General features: G+C 37.2%; 1 protein-coding gene across 4 annotated transcripts in view; it reads left to right on the top strand.

The window, feature by feature from the left end:
• Positions 1-6,365: 6,365 nt before the first annotated feature.
• LOC5575682 (crossover junction endonuclease MUS81) overlaps positions 6,366-14,727 on the top strand; it is a 46,164-nt gene continuing 37,802 nt past the window's right edge. For all 4 annotated transcript variants that reach the window (XR_002500626.1, XM_001655763.2, XM_021845526.1 and 1 more), the window contains exon 1: positions 6,366-7,045. Coding sequence is in view for 3 of the 4 variants with exons in the window: in XM_001655763.2 (XP_001655813.2) it covers positions 6,526-7,045 (520 nt within the window). In the remaining variant the exon portion in view is untranslated. The remainder of the gene's footprint in view (positions 7,046-14,727) is intronic.

Here is a 14,727-nt window from a genome sequence, read left to right as displayed (position 1 = left end):
GATGTGTCAAATAGAGCATTCCGCCATATTGGAGAAAAAAATGACAACTAGCTGGTTTGTTATGCTTAAGTAGGTCAGCAAGCCATGAAACTAAAAGATATTTCCCCTCAATTCATTTTGTTTTCGAAAACGTCAGTTGTGTTTTCAGTTGTTTGAAATTTTCTGGAACACTTCCATAGCACACTCAGCATCATGCCAATCTCGAATTACAAAATAACTGCGATTGACAGTGGATTTTCGCCACGCAGGAGTTGTACGGGAAAAGAGAGAGCTTAACAAAACACAAGAGCTTATTCACAGATCTCATAACACTGAAGGGGATGGGTGGGTGTCCTCAAGTTGTTACGGTTCATACAAAAACAGTGGAAATATCATACAAGAAAACACCCACCCACCCCCGGGGTGTTAAAAATGTCCATGCTCAGAATTCTGAAATATGCGAACACAACGACATCCTATTCAGGATCAGGAAAGCTTTCATTTCATTTTATAGTCAAACGGCATCCATGTATAACCGGCACCCGTTTAGAGAGAGAACTATCGCATTCGACAGCTTAATCGGTGTTACATTGCTATCTCCTGTTACGATTAGTTTTGTTTGCTAAAATAAAAATAATGGTTAGTAAATGGTATCGTCAATAGTTTTATAACTCTCCTCATCCCTTGATCAGCCGATGAAACGCCATAACGTGAAATTTCGGTGAGCATTCTCTTACTATCGTTGACCATCGCCGTATACCTACGGGTTACAGCCTCCATTATACACTTCTGCGGTTATCCTGGCCAGTCTCCTGCAAGAAAGCAACTCTATACTGGGTATTTTGCTCCGTAGAGTTTATTGTTAATCTGAAAACAGTAAAATTAGAATAATATTTCAGATAATACCTTATATCAAAGAACTTACTTGAAGATGCTTTGAGATATTTTCTCATTACCAAAGCGTTAATATCAATAATAAACAATCCTATGGAAACGATAGCAACCACAGGCAACCTTTAGAGGGGAAAATCACATCAACGAACTTGCCAGCTGGCCGACCGGTCAGATGTCATTTTCTACTCCCTACTGTTCACCACTCCCCGCATCCACTGACTGCTTAGATTGCTGTACCTTTCTTCAATATACCTTGCTTCCAACGTTTATCATTTTGCGACTTGGTCGAATAAGGCTATCCATGAGGACTTTCCGCGATAGGACTGACAGCTAAAAGTGTGAATGCAACTGAAGCGAAGGGGTAAACAAAGCATGCGAGTGTTATCAGAGCTTTACTTTTTCTTTTGTAATTGAACGGTCACTCCAATCGCGAAACGTCAAAAACTCATGGTAAACAAAAAACCAGCTGATCGCAGCTGTCTCATGGATTGCCTTATTTTTTCGCAGGAGTGTGTTTCAAGGAGTTCAATACAGAGTCAGAAATAGGGCGCATGTGAAGATTAATACATTCTCAGTAAAATCAGTTTGAAGTTTATCGGATGTAATTTTAATTCTATATTATGTTTCCGATCGATTTAATCGCACGATGCATACTTGTAGGATCCATTACAATATTACTTTTGTAGCAAACCATTTATTGCAATTTTAGAGATTACTTTCCGTTCTGCGGTTGAACAGACCGCAGCTGTCACATAACTGATTTTTACAAAGCATCATCGATCGGCTGCGATGATACCTTGCACGGTGGTTTGCGATTACCCTTTAATGGGTAAAAAAATACCCATTGTCGAATAGCAATCATATCTGTCATAAAATGGGGGAATTTCATAATTACGAAAAGGGTAAAAAAATACTCATTCTTCTAACTCACATGCAGTGTAAAAACGGGTAAAATTTTACTCTTTAATGGGTGAAAAAATAGTTGGAATGGAAAAGTCGAACCTGCGCGACCATCATCAGTTGGCAGAAGAGCCACTTGTGCCGTTGAATATTAATAATATCATTCTTCAGGATGCAAAGCAGACGCAAGTAAGTAGAATATTGTTTACGAATAACATATTCTTATATAGATATTACAATTGTATCTTATTTATTCAAAATTTCTTTCATTTTTCCAGAATTTCAACCGGACAACTTTTGATGTGAATTCTGCGTCCAGCTTCTGTGTCAAGGCCTTTTTTAATGATAATGTCAATCATTGTATAGATTTAAATAAAAACGGAAGAAATCGATGTTTAATTTCGATATTTTTACTTCACATGATAGAATTTCCTTATTTGCATTTTATTGAAACGGCTAGCATTATATTTTTGCCAAAAAGGGTATTTTTTTACCCATTTTGTAGTACACTGACTGTTCCACAATGGGTAAAAAAATACCCTTTCCTTGACAGAAACCGCTTTTACCCGTTAAAGAGTAAACCGTGTTTACTCATAAAATGTGGAGAGGCACTTCTAGCGGAAATGGGTGAATTTTTACCCATTAAAGGGTAATCGCAAACCACCGTGCAGACATGGTAAAAACAAGCGCATTTCTGGTCTGCTGAAAATTGCCGGTGCGAGCACTTAAAGCGAAGTAGGCCGTCATTGGAATTTGTACGTGTCGTTGATGATTGGTGCTAATTCATTTCACGATTTCGAGTTGAAGAAAATCAGTTGGATTTGCCCTGACACAGAAGAAAAAGTATCAGTATACTTCATGCATGTAAGCGCGTACAGTGATACGTTTCAAGTCAATATAAACTATCAAGACTGAGTTTTATCACTTTGAAATTGAAACACGAATGTCGGGCTACTTAGCCTTAAGTTAACCCCCTAAAATGGTAGTTTTTACCGCACAAATTTTTACGTGTAGGAACAACACCAGCGTTAAGGCTGGTTTGCTACTGACAAGAAAAAGAATCGCCTATCTCGATGCGTGGAAAATTTCTTCCAAAAAATGGTAAAAAAAATTACATTTTTCTGATCGCAGTACGCAGTTGAGAAGAAATGTCACTTCAAAGGGGGCTCTCTGTAGGACATTTCTTGACCCATTCAGTCAAGGAATTTCTTTACTTTTCTTGAGCGAAACAGTATACTTAGCTTTAAAACTAAAACTTCTGTGCCGTTTTTGACGACTAAGTGAACCTAAGACAAGACGTGCTAGGTCGAAGTACAAAAATAAAAAAAACCACTTCTCATTGGTCGTTTTGGCAAAGGCCTACTTTCAAATCGTTGAGTTTTTGCAACAGGGCACTTTGTTGCTAGCCGGGCCGTGTTGCTAGTTCATAAATTAGAGTTTTCATCAAAAGTTTTGAAATTTTTCATGAAACTTTTTTGTTTCAAATCTATTTATATTCGATGTTAAATTTACCGCAAGCTCTCTCAATGCTAAAATAAATGAAAAATGCTTAATTTAGAGCAATATAGTGGAAATTGTGCCAATTTTCTCTAAAAATAAAGCTAATTTTCAAAAAAAAAAAAAAAACTAGCATCCTCTATTGCACTAATTGAATGAAACGTGCAAAAAACAACCCTTGATTTAGCCTCGATATTTGAATTTGTTCAAAAGATTAGCTTGAAAACGATACTGGTAGTACTGGCTTTTGCATCGTCAAGTTTATTGACTGAAAAACAACGGGCAGTCTAAGTTGAGCTGTCACGTCCTGGCCTACACGCTTCAATAATTAAATACTAAAATGCTTAAAACTTACACTAAAATCATATTCAGTCCATTCACCCCATGAGATGCATATCTTTTTTTTTATTCCTTCAAAGTATAAACGATATTTAAGAATGATAATGCATAATGGGGCAAAATTATTTAGCTGTTGATATTTTTGTTTACATTCAAAATCAAAGAAGGAATATACATTTCAAATCAAGTAATTCAAACAAATTGATAAAAACACATTTATTACGTTTAATCACATACTACACTACCGCTTTTCGAGTATTAAGACAATTGAGCTCTCGCCGAGCGGTGTCACGAACACATGCGCAAATTTGCTGGTTGAAAATACTGCCATTTGATTTTGCTGGAAACAGCTGATCTTTGTTTATATTTTCCACCAGCAATTTTTAAGTAGTGGTGGTGACATGTACCGTGTATGTACGCGATCGCAGAAACCACTATGCATTGCTTCGACAGTATGTATTGAACCCGCAGCTGCATGAGTGCATCCTATGTAATCGGAACGGAATCCTCGTCAGAATCAACATTCAGGTGGCTAATAAATAGTTTCCGGATCGCTTCTCGGTTTAAAAGGGCGTTGGTTAACCGTCCTCTGGAATCACCAATTGGTTAATTTTGCCAGACCCTGGAGTCTGTAGAATCATCTATATATCCTATCAGCATCGGTTATATATATGGGATGGTACACAAATTATGTCACGCTAAATTTCAACTTTTTTGAACCCCTCCCCCCCCTATGTCACACTTTTTGCATGAGTCCTCCGAACATTTTGTAAGGCTTATCACGCTTGGCTTGACCCCCGTTGGAGCGTGACGTAATTTGTGCATGACCCCTATAAAAAAACTGTGAAACTGTGAAAGAAAAATGGCCAAGTCCCAGGTGTTGCTCATAATAGTCAAAAAGCATAGTGAATGATAATTTTCAAAAATCATGGCGAAGTATAAAATATATGGTGATGGTGCATATTTCCTGTGCTGGACAATGCATAAAATTAAAAAATTCAATCACTACAATAATTAACACCCTAAATAGTATTTTCAAAGTTCTCCGTGTAGATGTGAACGTCAAGCATGATCAAAAATATCAAGATTCTTAAATGAATCGTTCTGCATTTTCCACGAGAACGATTACTTTTCTTTCAAGTACACAGCACTTCGGAATACTTCTTTTTACACTCTGGTCCGATTTGTTAATGGAACGATGCACGGGTTCACTAATTTGACGTTTGAGCGGTGCCGAATCCACTAGTTGCCATGGTCACGTAAATAAACACGGCACCGCTCAAATGTCAAATAGTGAACTCGTGCATCGGTCCATATAAGCCATTTTACGAGACGTTCGAATGACGTTTTCTGGCGGGCCGCTCATTGTTGTTGTTCAAAAAACTAGCCTGATATCTGAATGGCGCTGGTCACATTTTTGTTGGCGATGACGTCCCCGTCTCTTTCAGCGCATGGTTCTACTCGGTTTACATGTATTATATTACCTGTAAATGAAAAATATCTTCTCTGCCTGCTAATTTCAATTTTACATGCGAAAATTAAAAACTTTGTTACACTGCCATTGTTGAATAAGCTTCTTCCAAATGTAGCGCTAGAAGAAACGTAAATAAATCGGCCCGCCAGAAACTTTCAAAGCTGGTAAACAAACGGAAACCATATGATTCGAAACGTCTCATAAAATGGCTTATTCACTAGCAAGTTTAAATATTTCTAACTGCTCGAAAAACCTCTCGAAATAAGTTACACGGTCGTTTGCGTTTACCCTTTAATGGGTAAAAATTCACCCATTTCCGCTAGAAGTGCCTCTCCACATTTAATGAGTAAACACGGTTTACTCTTTAAAGAGTAAAAGCGGTTTCTGTCAATGGATGGGTATTTTTTTACCCCTTGTAAAGATGTTGAATGTTTTACAAAATGGGTAAAAATTTACCCTTTTTGTCAAAAATATTTTGCTGGGCGTTTCAGTATAATGCAAACAAGGGAATTTCATCGTGTAAATTAAAAAAATCAATAATAAACATTAATTTATTCCGTTTTTATTATAATCTACCTTTGGTTACACATTTATTATTGTGAATGCTGCGTCCTGCTTTTTTTCAAGTTCGTCATATTTTTCGGTCGTAGATCTGGAAAAATGAAATAAATTTGAAATAATTAACATACAATTTCAACGTTTCTATATGAATATGGTATTCTCCAACAATATTGTACTTACTTGCGGGTACTTGGCGTCCTGGAAGATGATAATATTAAAAATAATTTCAACGGATCAACAAGCGGCTCTTCCGACAACTGATGGTGGTCGCGCAGGATTGATTTTTCGATTTCAACTAATTTTTCACCCATTAATGAGTAAAAATTTACCCGTTTTTTGCACTGTGTGCAAGTTCAAAAAAAGAGTATATTTTTACCCTTTTCATGATTGTGAAATTCCCCATTTTATGACAGAAATGATTGCTATTTGAAAATGGGTATTTTTTTACCCTTTAAAGGGTATTCGCAAACCACCGTGTAAAGCATTCGTAAAAAGTAATTTTCCCGGGAATAAAACCCAGTTGCCATCTCTACTTCAGGTACCGTTAGGCGCCACTTTTCCTAACGGCAGATGTGACCGTTATCCGTCTGCTTGTCAGAGTCAGGTGTCGGCCAGGGTAAACGCGTCACGCGAAGCGACGCGAAAATTGCACGGGAAGGAATAACAATTATTAATAATGAAATGTCAAACTCCAAAGGATTTTCGCGTCGCTTCGCGTGACGCGTCTACCCTGGCCGACACCTCACTCGTCGTCGGTCGCGTTGTCAGCTGTTTGTGTTCATAAAATGTAAACATAAGAATTCAAAATCGTTTTTAAAAGTGTTTCTCTTACGAAATTGGTCGTGTTTTTTCGAATTATTCAATGAAACACATTCAACCTGATGATGACTTCCGGCAAACACGATAATGCTCATCGCCACCTCTACAAAAGTAAGCGAAATACACGGGTGATTCGAATCGTTCGTCGCCAATCGGCTGGTCCGATAACATCCAACGAAGAAACCCAATCGCAAAGTAGTTCTCGGAACCGGCAGATTCAAATCAAGTATTTAACCTGTCCCAATCCGCTGTACGAGCGCTGGCTTCAGGACATGATTGCCGAATCGCAGTCAAAGGACACCAAGAGTCAAATGGCGCTCCAGAAAGCACTGGCCTCTTTGCGGCGCTATCCGCTTCCGATTCGCACTCCGAGGGATTGTGTCATGCTGACCGGTTTCGGAATTGGAATCTGCGAGAAGCTAATGGACAAACTCAAGAAGTTCAAGAAGGATGGCGGCGTGCAGTTTGATGACCAAGCAGGAGATGCGATGGTCGAGAAGATGTTGAACGATAAGGAGGGCCAATATTATGGGCGATTGGTTCCGACGGAGGAAGTTGAAGTTGAGTCGGATGCAAAAGAAGGTATGCTTAAGATAATTGCAAAACGAAGCTACAGCTTGAATTTTCAAGAGCACAAATCTGGATAACAAAACAGCGCTCTGAGCTGAACATGTGATCGATTTAAAAAAAATTGTATCAAACACTACATGGTACCGAGATGAACCAGCCACATGCTGAAAGTCTCGTCAATAAAGATAACATCAATAATAACACTACAGTAGTGTTATTATTAGTAGGGGAAAGTGAGACAGTTTGGCCACCTTAAGGAAAATTCGATAAACGTGCTGAAAATATTATGATTTTTTCGACTGCATGATTTCCAACAATTTTCAGATGAATACACTAGATCCGCATGATTTCCTTGGTCCTTGACGGATCCTTGACGGATAAATGATCGATTTTTCAAAATTTGTAATTTTTCGAGTCCATTTTTTACTGATGGGGTGATATGAGGGGTGCTTGATTGTTGATTGCAAAATAATCTCATATAATCTAAAACTTCAATTATTTTGTTACTACATTTGAAAGTTATCAGTATTTATAAACACTCCGTGCAAGAAGATATAATTTATTAAGAACATTCTAACAGTCAAACATCATCATTCTGAAGTGATGAAATTCTAAAGAGCCATTCGAGGCAATATGGGCAGTTTTTTTCAAACATCATTTATTTCTTTTTCTTTGAGTTTCGAACACTGACTTATATTGTTTCATTTGCTCATTAGCTTTAGGGTTGCATGTTATTTCAAATGAAATTTTAAAAGTTTATGCAGTTTTCAAGGGATGCTCATTCCACCTCATTGGCCATACCGCCCCGACTACCCCTATTATCTTTATTAACGAAACTTTCAGCATGTGGCTGGTTCATCTCGGTACCATGTATCAAACACTATACAAAGATTTTTTTAAAAATCGATCACATGTTCAGCTCAGAGCGCTGTTTGGTTATCCAGATTTGTGCTCTTGAACAAGGTGTTTAAGATAGGTGCGATTTTCAACAAAAACACGCGTTTTAAGATGTTTAACAACTCTGTAGAAGACATGAAAAATGTTAAAAAATTAAGTGAAAAGTTATAAACAAAAATGATTTTAAACGAGTTTTTTTCATACAAATTTGTGTACTTTATGTAAAAAAATTCGTAACTCTTTTACAAAATTTTTAACATTTTTCATATCTTCTACAAAGTTGTTAAACATCCTAAAACGCGTGTTTTTGCTGAACATTGCACCTCTCTATCTCTTAAAGTAGAAGAATTATCAGTCGAATTAGTTTTAATAAGGCTCATTTGTTTTATAGTAAAAACCCATGCAAAGACGCTTATAGACAAAAGTTTTTACCAAATGCTGAAAGGGGAGACATGGTACTTTCATGATTTGAAAGAGTTGTCTGCGCCATTTTGCGCCGTAGCCAGTTATAGACTGCCCTCTTTGCACAACAGTCCCATGTTGGAAAACGACAAACTGAGAAAATGACGATTGAAATGTGGAAACAATTTCGCTCTATTTTGAGCCACTATTTGTCCTAAAATGTGTTAAATTTCTACATATCATTGAATCAGTTGAGTACACGAACAAACCTAATAAATTTCTTTTGAATTCATGTTGAAAATTTGCCTTAAAATGTAGAAAAATCGTAGCGAGACTGTTATGCGATTATATACAATATAATATACCAATGTATTTGCATACCAGTCCCATCATGTTCATTGGCTCGTTCGACAGCTAGTAAAACACTCATTGCTATTAATGCACTGGTTGTTTCATTTGCTATCAATGTTCTTTGGCCGCAAAAATTTAGTTATTATAGTACAGTCAACTCTCCGTAACTCGATGTTAAGGCGACTATCGAGTTAGGGAAATATCGTGTTAAAGAACACAAAATCAGGGTAACTTTGATTAAAGGGACTATCGAGGTATTCATGAAAACCTACATTTACTACACGTTCTATAACTCGATATCGAGATACGGAATAGCGAGTTACGGACAGTATACTGTATGTCCCTGGATGAATCACCAGATCAAAAAAACATCGGATTGAATGCTGTTGTGGAGGAATTTTCTGTGAAACTGGCAACACTGAACAATATGCGTAGATAGTGTAGATGCAGAATTTGCAGCAAATAGTATCTATCGGTGGGAGTTTAAACCTTTGAAAAATATGAATATGCGCACTAATATGTAATTTAATGTGTAATTTAGAATAGTGTTATAGAATAATAAATAAATGAATTTTACAGCATTGAAGCTGCGCAACGAAAAAGCTGCTGTCAATAGGTGTTTCGTCCGTACAAAAGTGTCTCCCCTAGAAATCCTTTATAAGAGAGATTCGCGGAAGCTGACATTTCTGTCAAAGTGTGAGCCAATCGAGCAGCGAGAGCTGTCAAAGTGTGAGCCAAACGAACATGCGTTATGTTTGTTTTGAAATTTTCTTGAGGAGTAATGTAATCCGCTTGAAATTATTTCGGTAAAAGTAATTTTGCATGAAGCGAAAAAATGAAATGTTTTACTTTTTTGAATGTTTGTCAATGCGATTTTTAGTTTTTGATTTTTTTGGCTGTTTATTAGTTTTGTTATGTAGCTCAAAGATCTATAACGAAACAAAATACACTTACAGCAATGAGGAAGTCATGCCCGTGTTACAATATTATTCTCGACGCCGAGCAAAATCAGCACTGCTGGTCTGTTGCCAAATCATTCCATTTTACTTCCGCTTATCTCTCTATAAAGGATCACTAGTCTCCCCCAACAAATGCTTTCTCAAAACACACGTCATGATGTGGAATGCACTTACAGTCATGAGTCCCTGTCATGAGAGACCCAGATGATCATCTTTTGGATAATGCGGAAATGGAATCCGATGGAAATGATTCGAGGTGTTCCAGAACAACATGAATCAGGGCGAATCTAGCTAATCTGTTATATGGATCTCCCAGAATGACGAAACAAAATTTTCAGGCAATTTCTGTAAGCCTTGGCCGCAGATCTAAAATACAGTGGCTCGTGGGATGTGCCGAGCCAGTCTTTCTGTATTTTCCCAATAAGCAGATAAAGAAGGCGAAAGTTGCTGATGGTTTTTATATGGAAATCTTGCTTTCGCGTTGAAATGTTTTTATTTTGCACACTTACAAGCAAGTACTCCTTAAGTCAATTTTACCAGTATCGAAACACGCAAAAATAAGTATTAGTTCGATATTCCTGAGCACCAGCAAAGAATCATTACAAAATTCAAATAAAAAATGTAGAATGAACTTTATTTTATTTTATTTTTTGTTCCTCGTTTATTTTTATTCCCCTCGTACCTTCCAAATGGGTAACTACGGACATAAAAGAAGATTAATATTTGTATAAGCCTTATCTAAAATGAAAATCTGTAATGCATCGTAATTGAAAATACATAATTATGTGTGATATCCGCTAATTTGAAAATATTTTCGAAACAACGTGAATACATGACATTTACAATGCCGTAAGCAAGTGTGTATTAAATACAGTCAAACCTAAATGATTCGATATCTGCAGGGACCATAGAAACATCGAGTCATGGAACAGAAATGTTTTGGAAAGCAGTTTGGGCGAATCATCATTTTTACCATGAGATTTTGTTCAAGTATGGTTCCATGAGTCAATATTAAGACATAGAACATCGACACATGGAGATTTCACTGTATAATTGATTTCCTTTTACTTCATTACACATCAGTGAATTACTAGTAGTATCGAGAGACCGTTTGTAGTACTAGAAGTGGTACCCATTCTGAGCCCGACCATTATACGGATTTTGATGTTACTGTTATGCGAATATTTTCAAGATGGGAGAACACAAGTGGGGTTTGTTTTTGTACAAGTTAGGAACAAAGGCTACTTTTTTAGCAGTTTTTATCGATCTTCTGACGATGTTGAGTTGATTTATGCAAAAAACGCAAATCGGTCAAAAGTCGACATGGGACTGTTATGCGATTATGGGCAGTAGAGGCCTAAACTAGCCCTTGAAAAAAGAGTAGTTCATGAATAACCTTGTTACTTCAAAAGATAGGGTGATGATATAATCAGCAAAAACACGGGGTTTTTCATGACAAACAACTTTGTAGAAAACACAAAAAATGTTAAAAATCTTGGAAAAATTTTATGATAAAAAGTATGATTTTTAGGGGCCATTCACATACAACGGCATATATGTATCTCGAAAAGTATAAGAGATAGAAAAATCGTGTCTTCGACAAAGTTGTTTCAAATTGCCAATTCTACAACTTTGCCGAAGACACCATATGTCTATCTAAATGTTTTGAAAAAAAAAAATAGTTTTTCTATCTCACTGCTAGGTGGATTGATCACAACACTTTTTTCGTCAAAAGTTGCGCTTTAATATACCAAGAAACTTCTCCGAACAATCATCAACAATCATCAACGACGCGTACAAATTTCAATGACGGCCTACTTCGCCTTAACGTTCAACGCTCCGTCATCGTAATCATCGTCATCATCGGAACTTCAAAAGCAGTTTTTCTGTTCAAAACTGAAAATTATGCGATGAAAATGTGTTCACTATGTTTCGGTTGGAGAATAGAATACAGTGAATACATTTTCCTGTAAAATTTCTTTATATTTAACGAAAAAACTGCTTTTGAAAATTCTCAAATCAATGACGGATCCTTCCCCCTTAAATCTATTGTACTGTTTTTTTTTTGTCTTTATTAGAGTGTTTTTTAACTGACGCTAGTTCAACACTTTGTCGGATTAGAGAACACCAGAACGGTGCCTCGAAAAGGGGTATGCCAGAGGGGCAACACTAAAAAGGTAGAAGTGACACAGAAGGGATCACTACTCGAGCCCAACCAAAGGGGTCTCGCCGAACCACAGCTTCCAAGGTTTGCCAGTATGTCAAGTCCTACGTCAAAACATTTTGTAATTTGGTATTCTAAGAATGCTACCAGTATAAATACTGGTTTGTACTGTACCAAACGCGTGCACCGTAAATTTCACAAATTATCCTTGGAAAGTTTTTTTTTACACAATTCAACAGCTACGATGAAATGAACTGATTACAACACCTTTTGAAACAATTAATCGCTTCACCCAATAATTAAATGAGTTTAATTTTTATTGAGAGCAAAGCTTCAGTTCTATGGGGCTCTGCACAAAAATACAGTCGAAGCTCGTTGTAACGACCACTTTTATAGCGAAAAAAGCTCTCTATAGCGAAATTTTTCGGTCCCTTGAAAAAGATTCTAATGTTATCACTATTCTCTATAACGATTTTTCTTTATTACGACGGTCCTTTGCGATGTCGTTATAACAAGCTTCGACTGTAATTATCTCTCTTTCACTCTTTAATAAAATTAGTAAACAACAAGGCCAGTAAACGTCAAATTTCCATACTAAATCCAAACAGTGCAAAGCCCAATTACACAGTCAATTGCTTCTACTATTACCGCTATGATTTTTTATTTTAACACTCTATACCGAGATTGTTAACAAATTACAGTTTTCCAAGTAGTTAATCCAATAAAAAAAGTTGAACATCATTAAAAAAAAGAGTTACCGATTTATGATTTTGAGATCACTTACAAACCTTCATTACTAATGGGAAACGCAGACTCCTTCCAGTAAATAACCGAAAGATTGCAGAAGGAACTATAACAAATCATTATTTAGCAGAAATTCGGCGTTTTGTAAAAGAAAGTTGGCCAATATCGATAAATGAGCGATACAAATCGATGTATTCTTTGCGAGCTGAAGTCATTGAAAATTGTGAACCCTGTGAATTCAAGACCCAAACTACTTTAAATGCTGCATGTTAACCAAATAGAAATAGTTAGGATGAAACAATTGGCCCAAGAAATATTGTTTGGACCTCGAATCAATATGGATATAGAGGATGTCCTCAATGGTTGTGAAATTTGCATAAAATCATCTCCAGCGTCTACTTAGCCTACGAAGAAAATGGATCTATACGACTAGATCTTTTAGTCTAATTCATGTCGGCTTTTTCTATTTCGATAGGAAAATATTTCTATCAATAGTAGACAGTCACTCTAAATGGGTGGGAATTAATGCATTCTTCTTCTTTCTGGCGTTATGTCCCCACTGGGACAGAGCCTGCTTCTCAGCTTATTGTTCTCATGAGCACTTCCACAGTTATTAACTGAGAGCTTACTATGCCAATGACCATTTTTGCATGTGTATATCGTGTGGCAGGTACGAAGATACTCTATGCCTTGGGAAGTCGAGAAAATTTCCTTTACGAAAAGATCCTGGACCGGTGGGATTCGAACCCACGACCCTCAGCTTGGTCTTGCTGAATAGCTGCGCGTTTACTGCTACGACTATCTGTTTAGCGTTAGCGTTAGCGTTAGCGTAGTTACGGTATACTTCGTAGATTGGATACTAGCAACATTCATGTTTCTTTTTAATAATCTCATCCTGACTACTTTCAAGAACAAGGCAGGGGAGTATACCTTGTTCAAATCATAAACAAGAATACTAAAAGCATAAATATCGCTATTCCCGGCCACGCCCATCTTTACCGTAACTTGGGATAGAGGAAGGAAATGTTGATGTAGCACTTACTTAATGAGAGGCCACCGACTCAGCGACACCCTCATAAGTGCTACGGAGTTGGAGGTTGGGGAAGGTATATTGTCAGGATTCGCCTAGAAAGCTGGCGATAGACCATAAATATTTGTTGTTTAAGCGTTTTCAAATTAATCTTTTGAATGCCGGCAATCAAAAGAGAAAACAATAGCTTATTTATAGTATAAATAGTATTTCGCGAAATGCTTGTCGATTGTGCAGTAATATTTTTGCTCAATAACCAGTAAAAAGCAAAACCGATCCCTCCAGGGTCATCGGATTGTATAAAATAACGATACGCGTAAAAAAAATCACGCCTATTGAAAAACAGTACTGTACTGTATTTTTAGATAATCGAAAAACGAAAGGAAGCGCGTTCGAACTAAACATCCTAGGATAACACAGTCGGTTTTTCTGCTCAAATTATACGAAAAGCAGAATCGATCCCTCCAGGGTCATCGAACGGTTAAAAACCATCCACAATCGATTGTTAGTTGCGTAACACCCGCCCGTACAGAATGCGCAATCTGAACATAATTATCAAACTCCGAAAATAATAAGAAACGATCAGAAGTTCCACGACGCGGACAAAAACGATTCGGAAGGCTCACAAAAGAAAAAGTATCATACTGGAACAAACTCACCGGATTGATTCTCTAAATTTATGTGCTGCCTGTCACTTCCTGATGGTTCGGTGAACTTAGGGCAGACAAAAAGGACACAAATCAAACAAATCACTTTTTCATTTTTCACTTTTCACTATTCCATTTCTGAATGTAAAAACTGTCCTGCTTGGGCTTCACGAAGCACTACCCAGCAAGACGCTCTAAAACAGGAAGAAAAAAAAAAATCTCCGGCGACGAAAACATGCGCGAAACCGTGAGCTAAATCTATCGGACGACGCAAAACCGAACTGTCCTGCTTGGGCTTCACGAAGCACACTTTACTGCTACGACTATCTGTTTAGTCATAAACTCCAAATTTTGTCATGTTTTGCTTAATCTAAATAGAAAATGGGTACGGTATGCCTGCGGCGGCAGGGGTATATCCGTTTGATTTGAAACAATTAGAACGGTTACTCGTAGAAATCCTTTATAAGAGAGATTCGCGGAAGCTGACAGTTCTGTCAAAG

Source organism: Aedes aegypti, chromosome 2 (genome assembly GCF_002204515.2).
Source record: "Aedes aegypti strain LVP_AGWG chromosome 2, AaegL5.0 Primary Assembly, whole genome shotgun sequence".
Classification (NCBI taxonomy): Eukaryota; Metazoa; Arthropoda; class Insecta; order Diptera; family Culicidae; genus Aedes; species Aedes aegypti.
The sequence above is the reverse complement of the archived record's forward strand: the minus strand, read 5'-3'. Positions and strand labels throughout refer to the sequence as shown.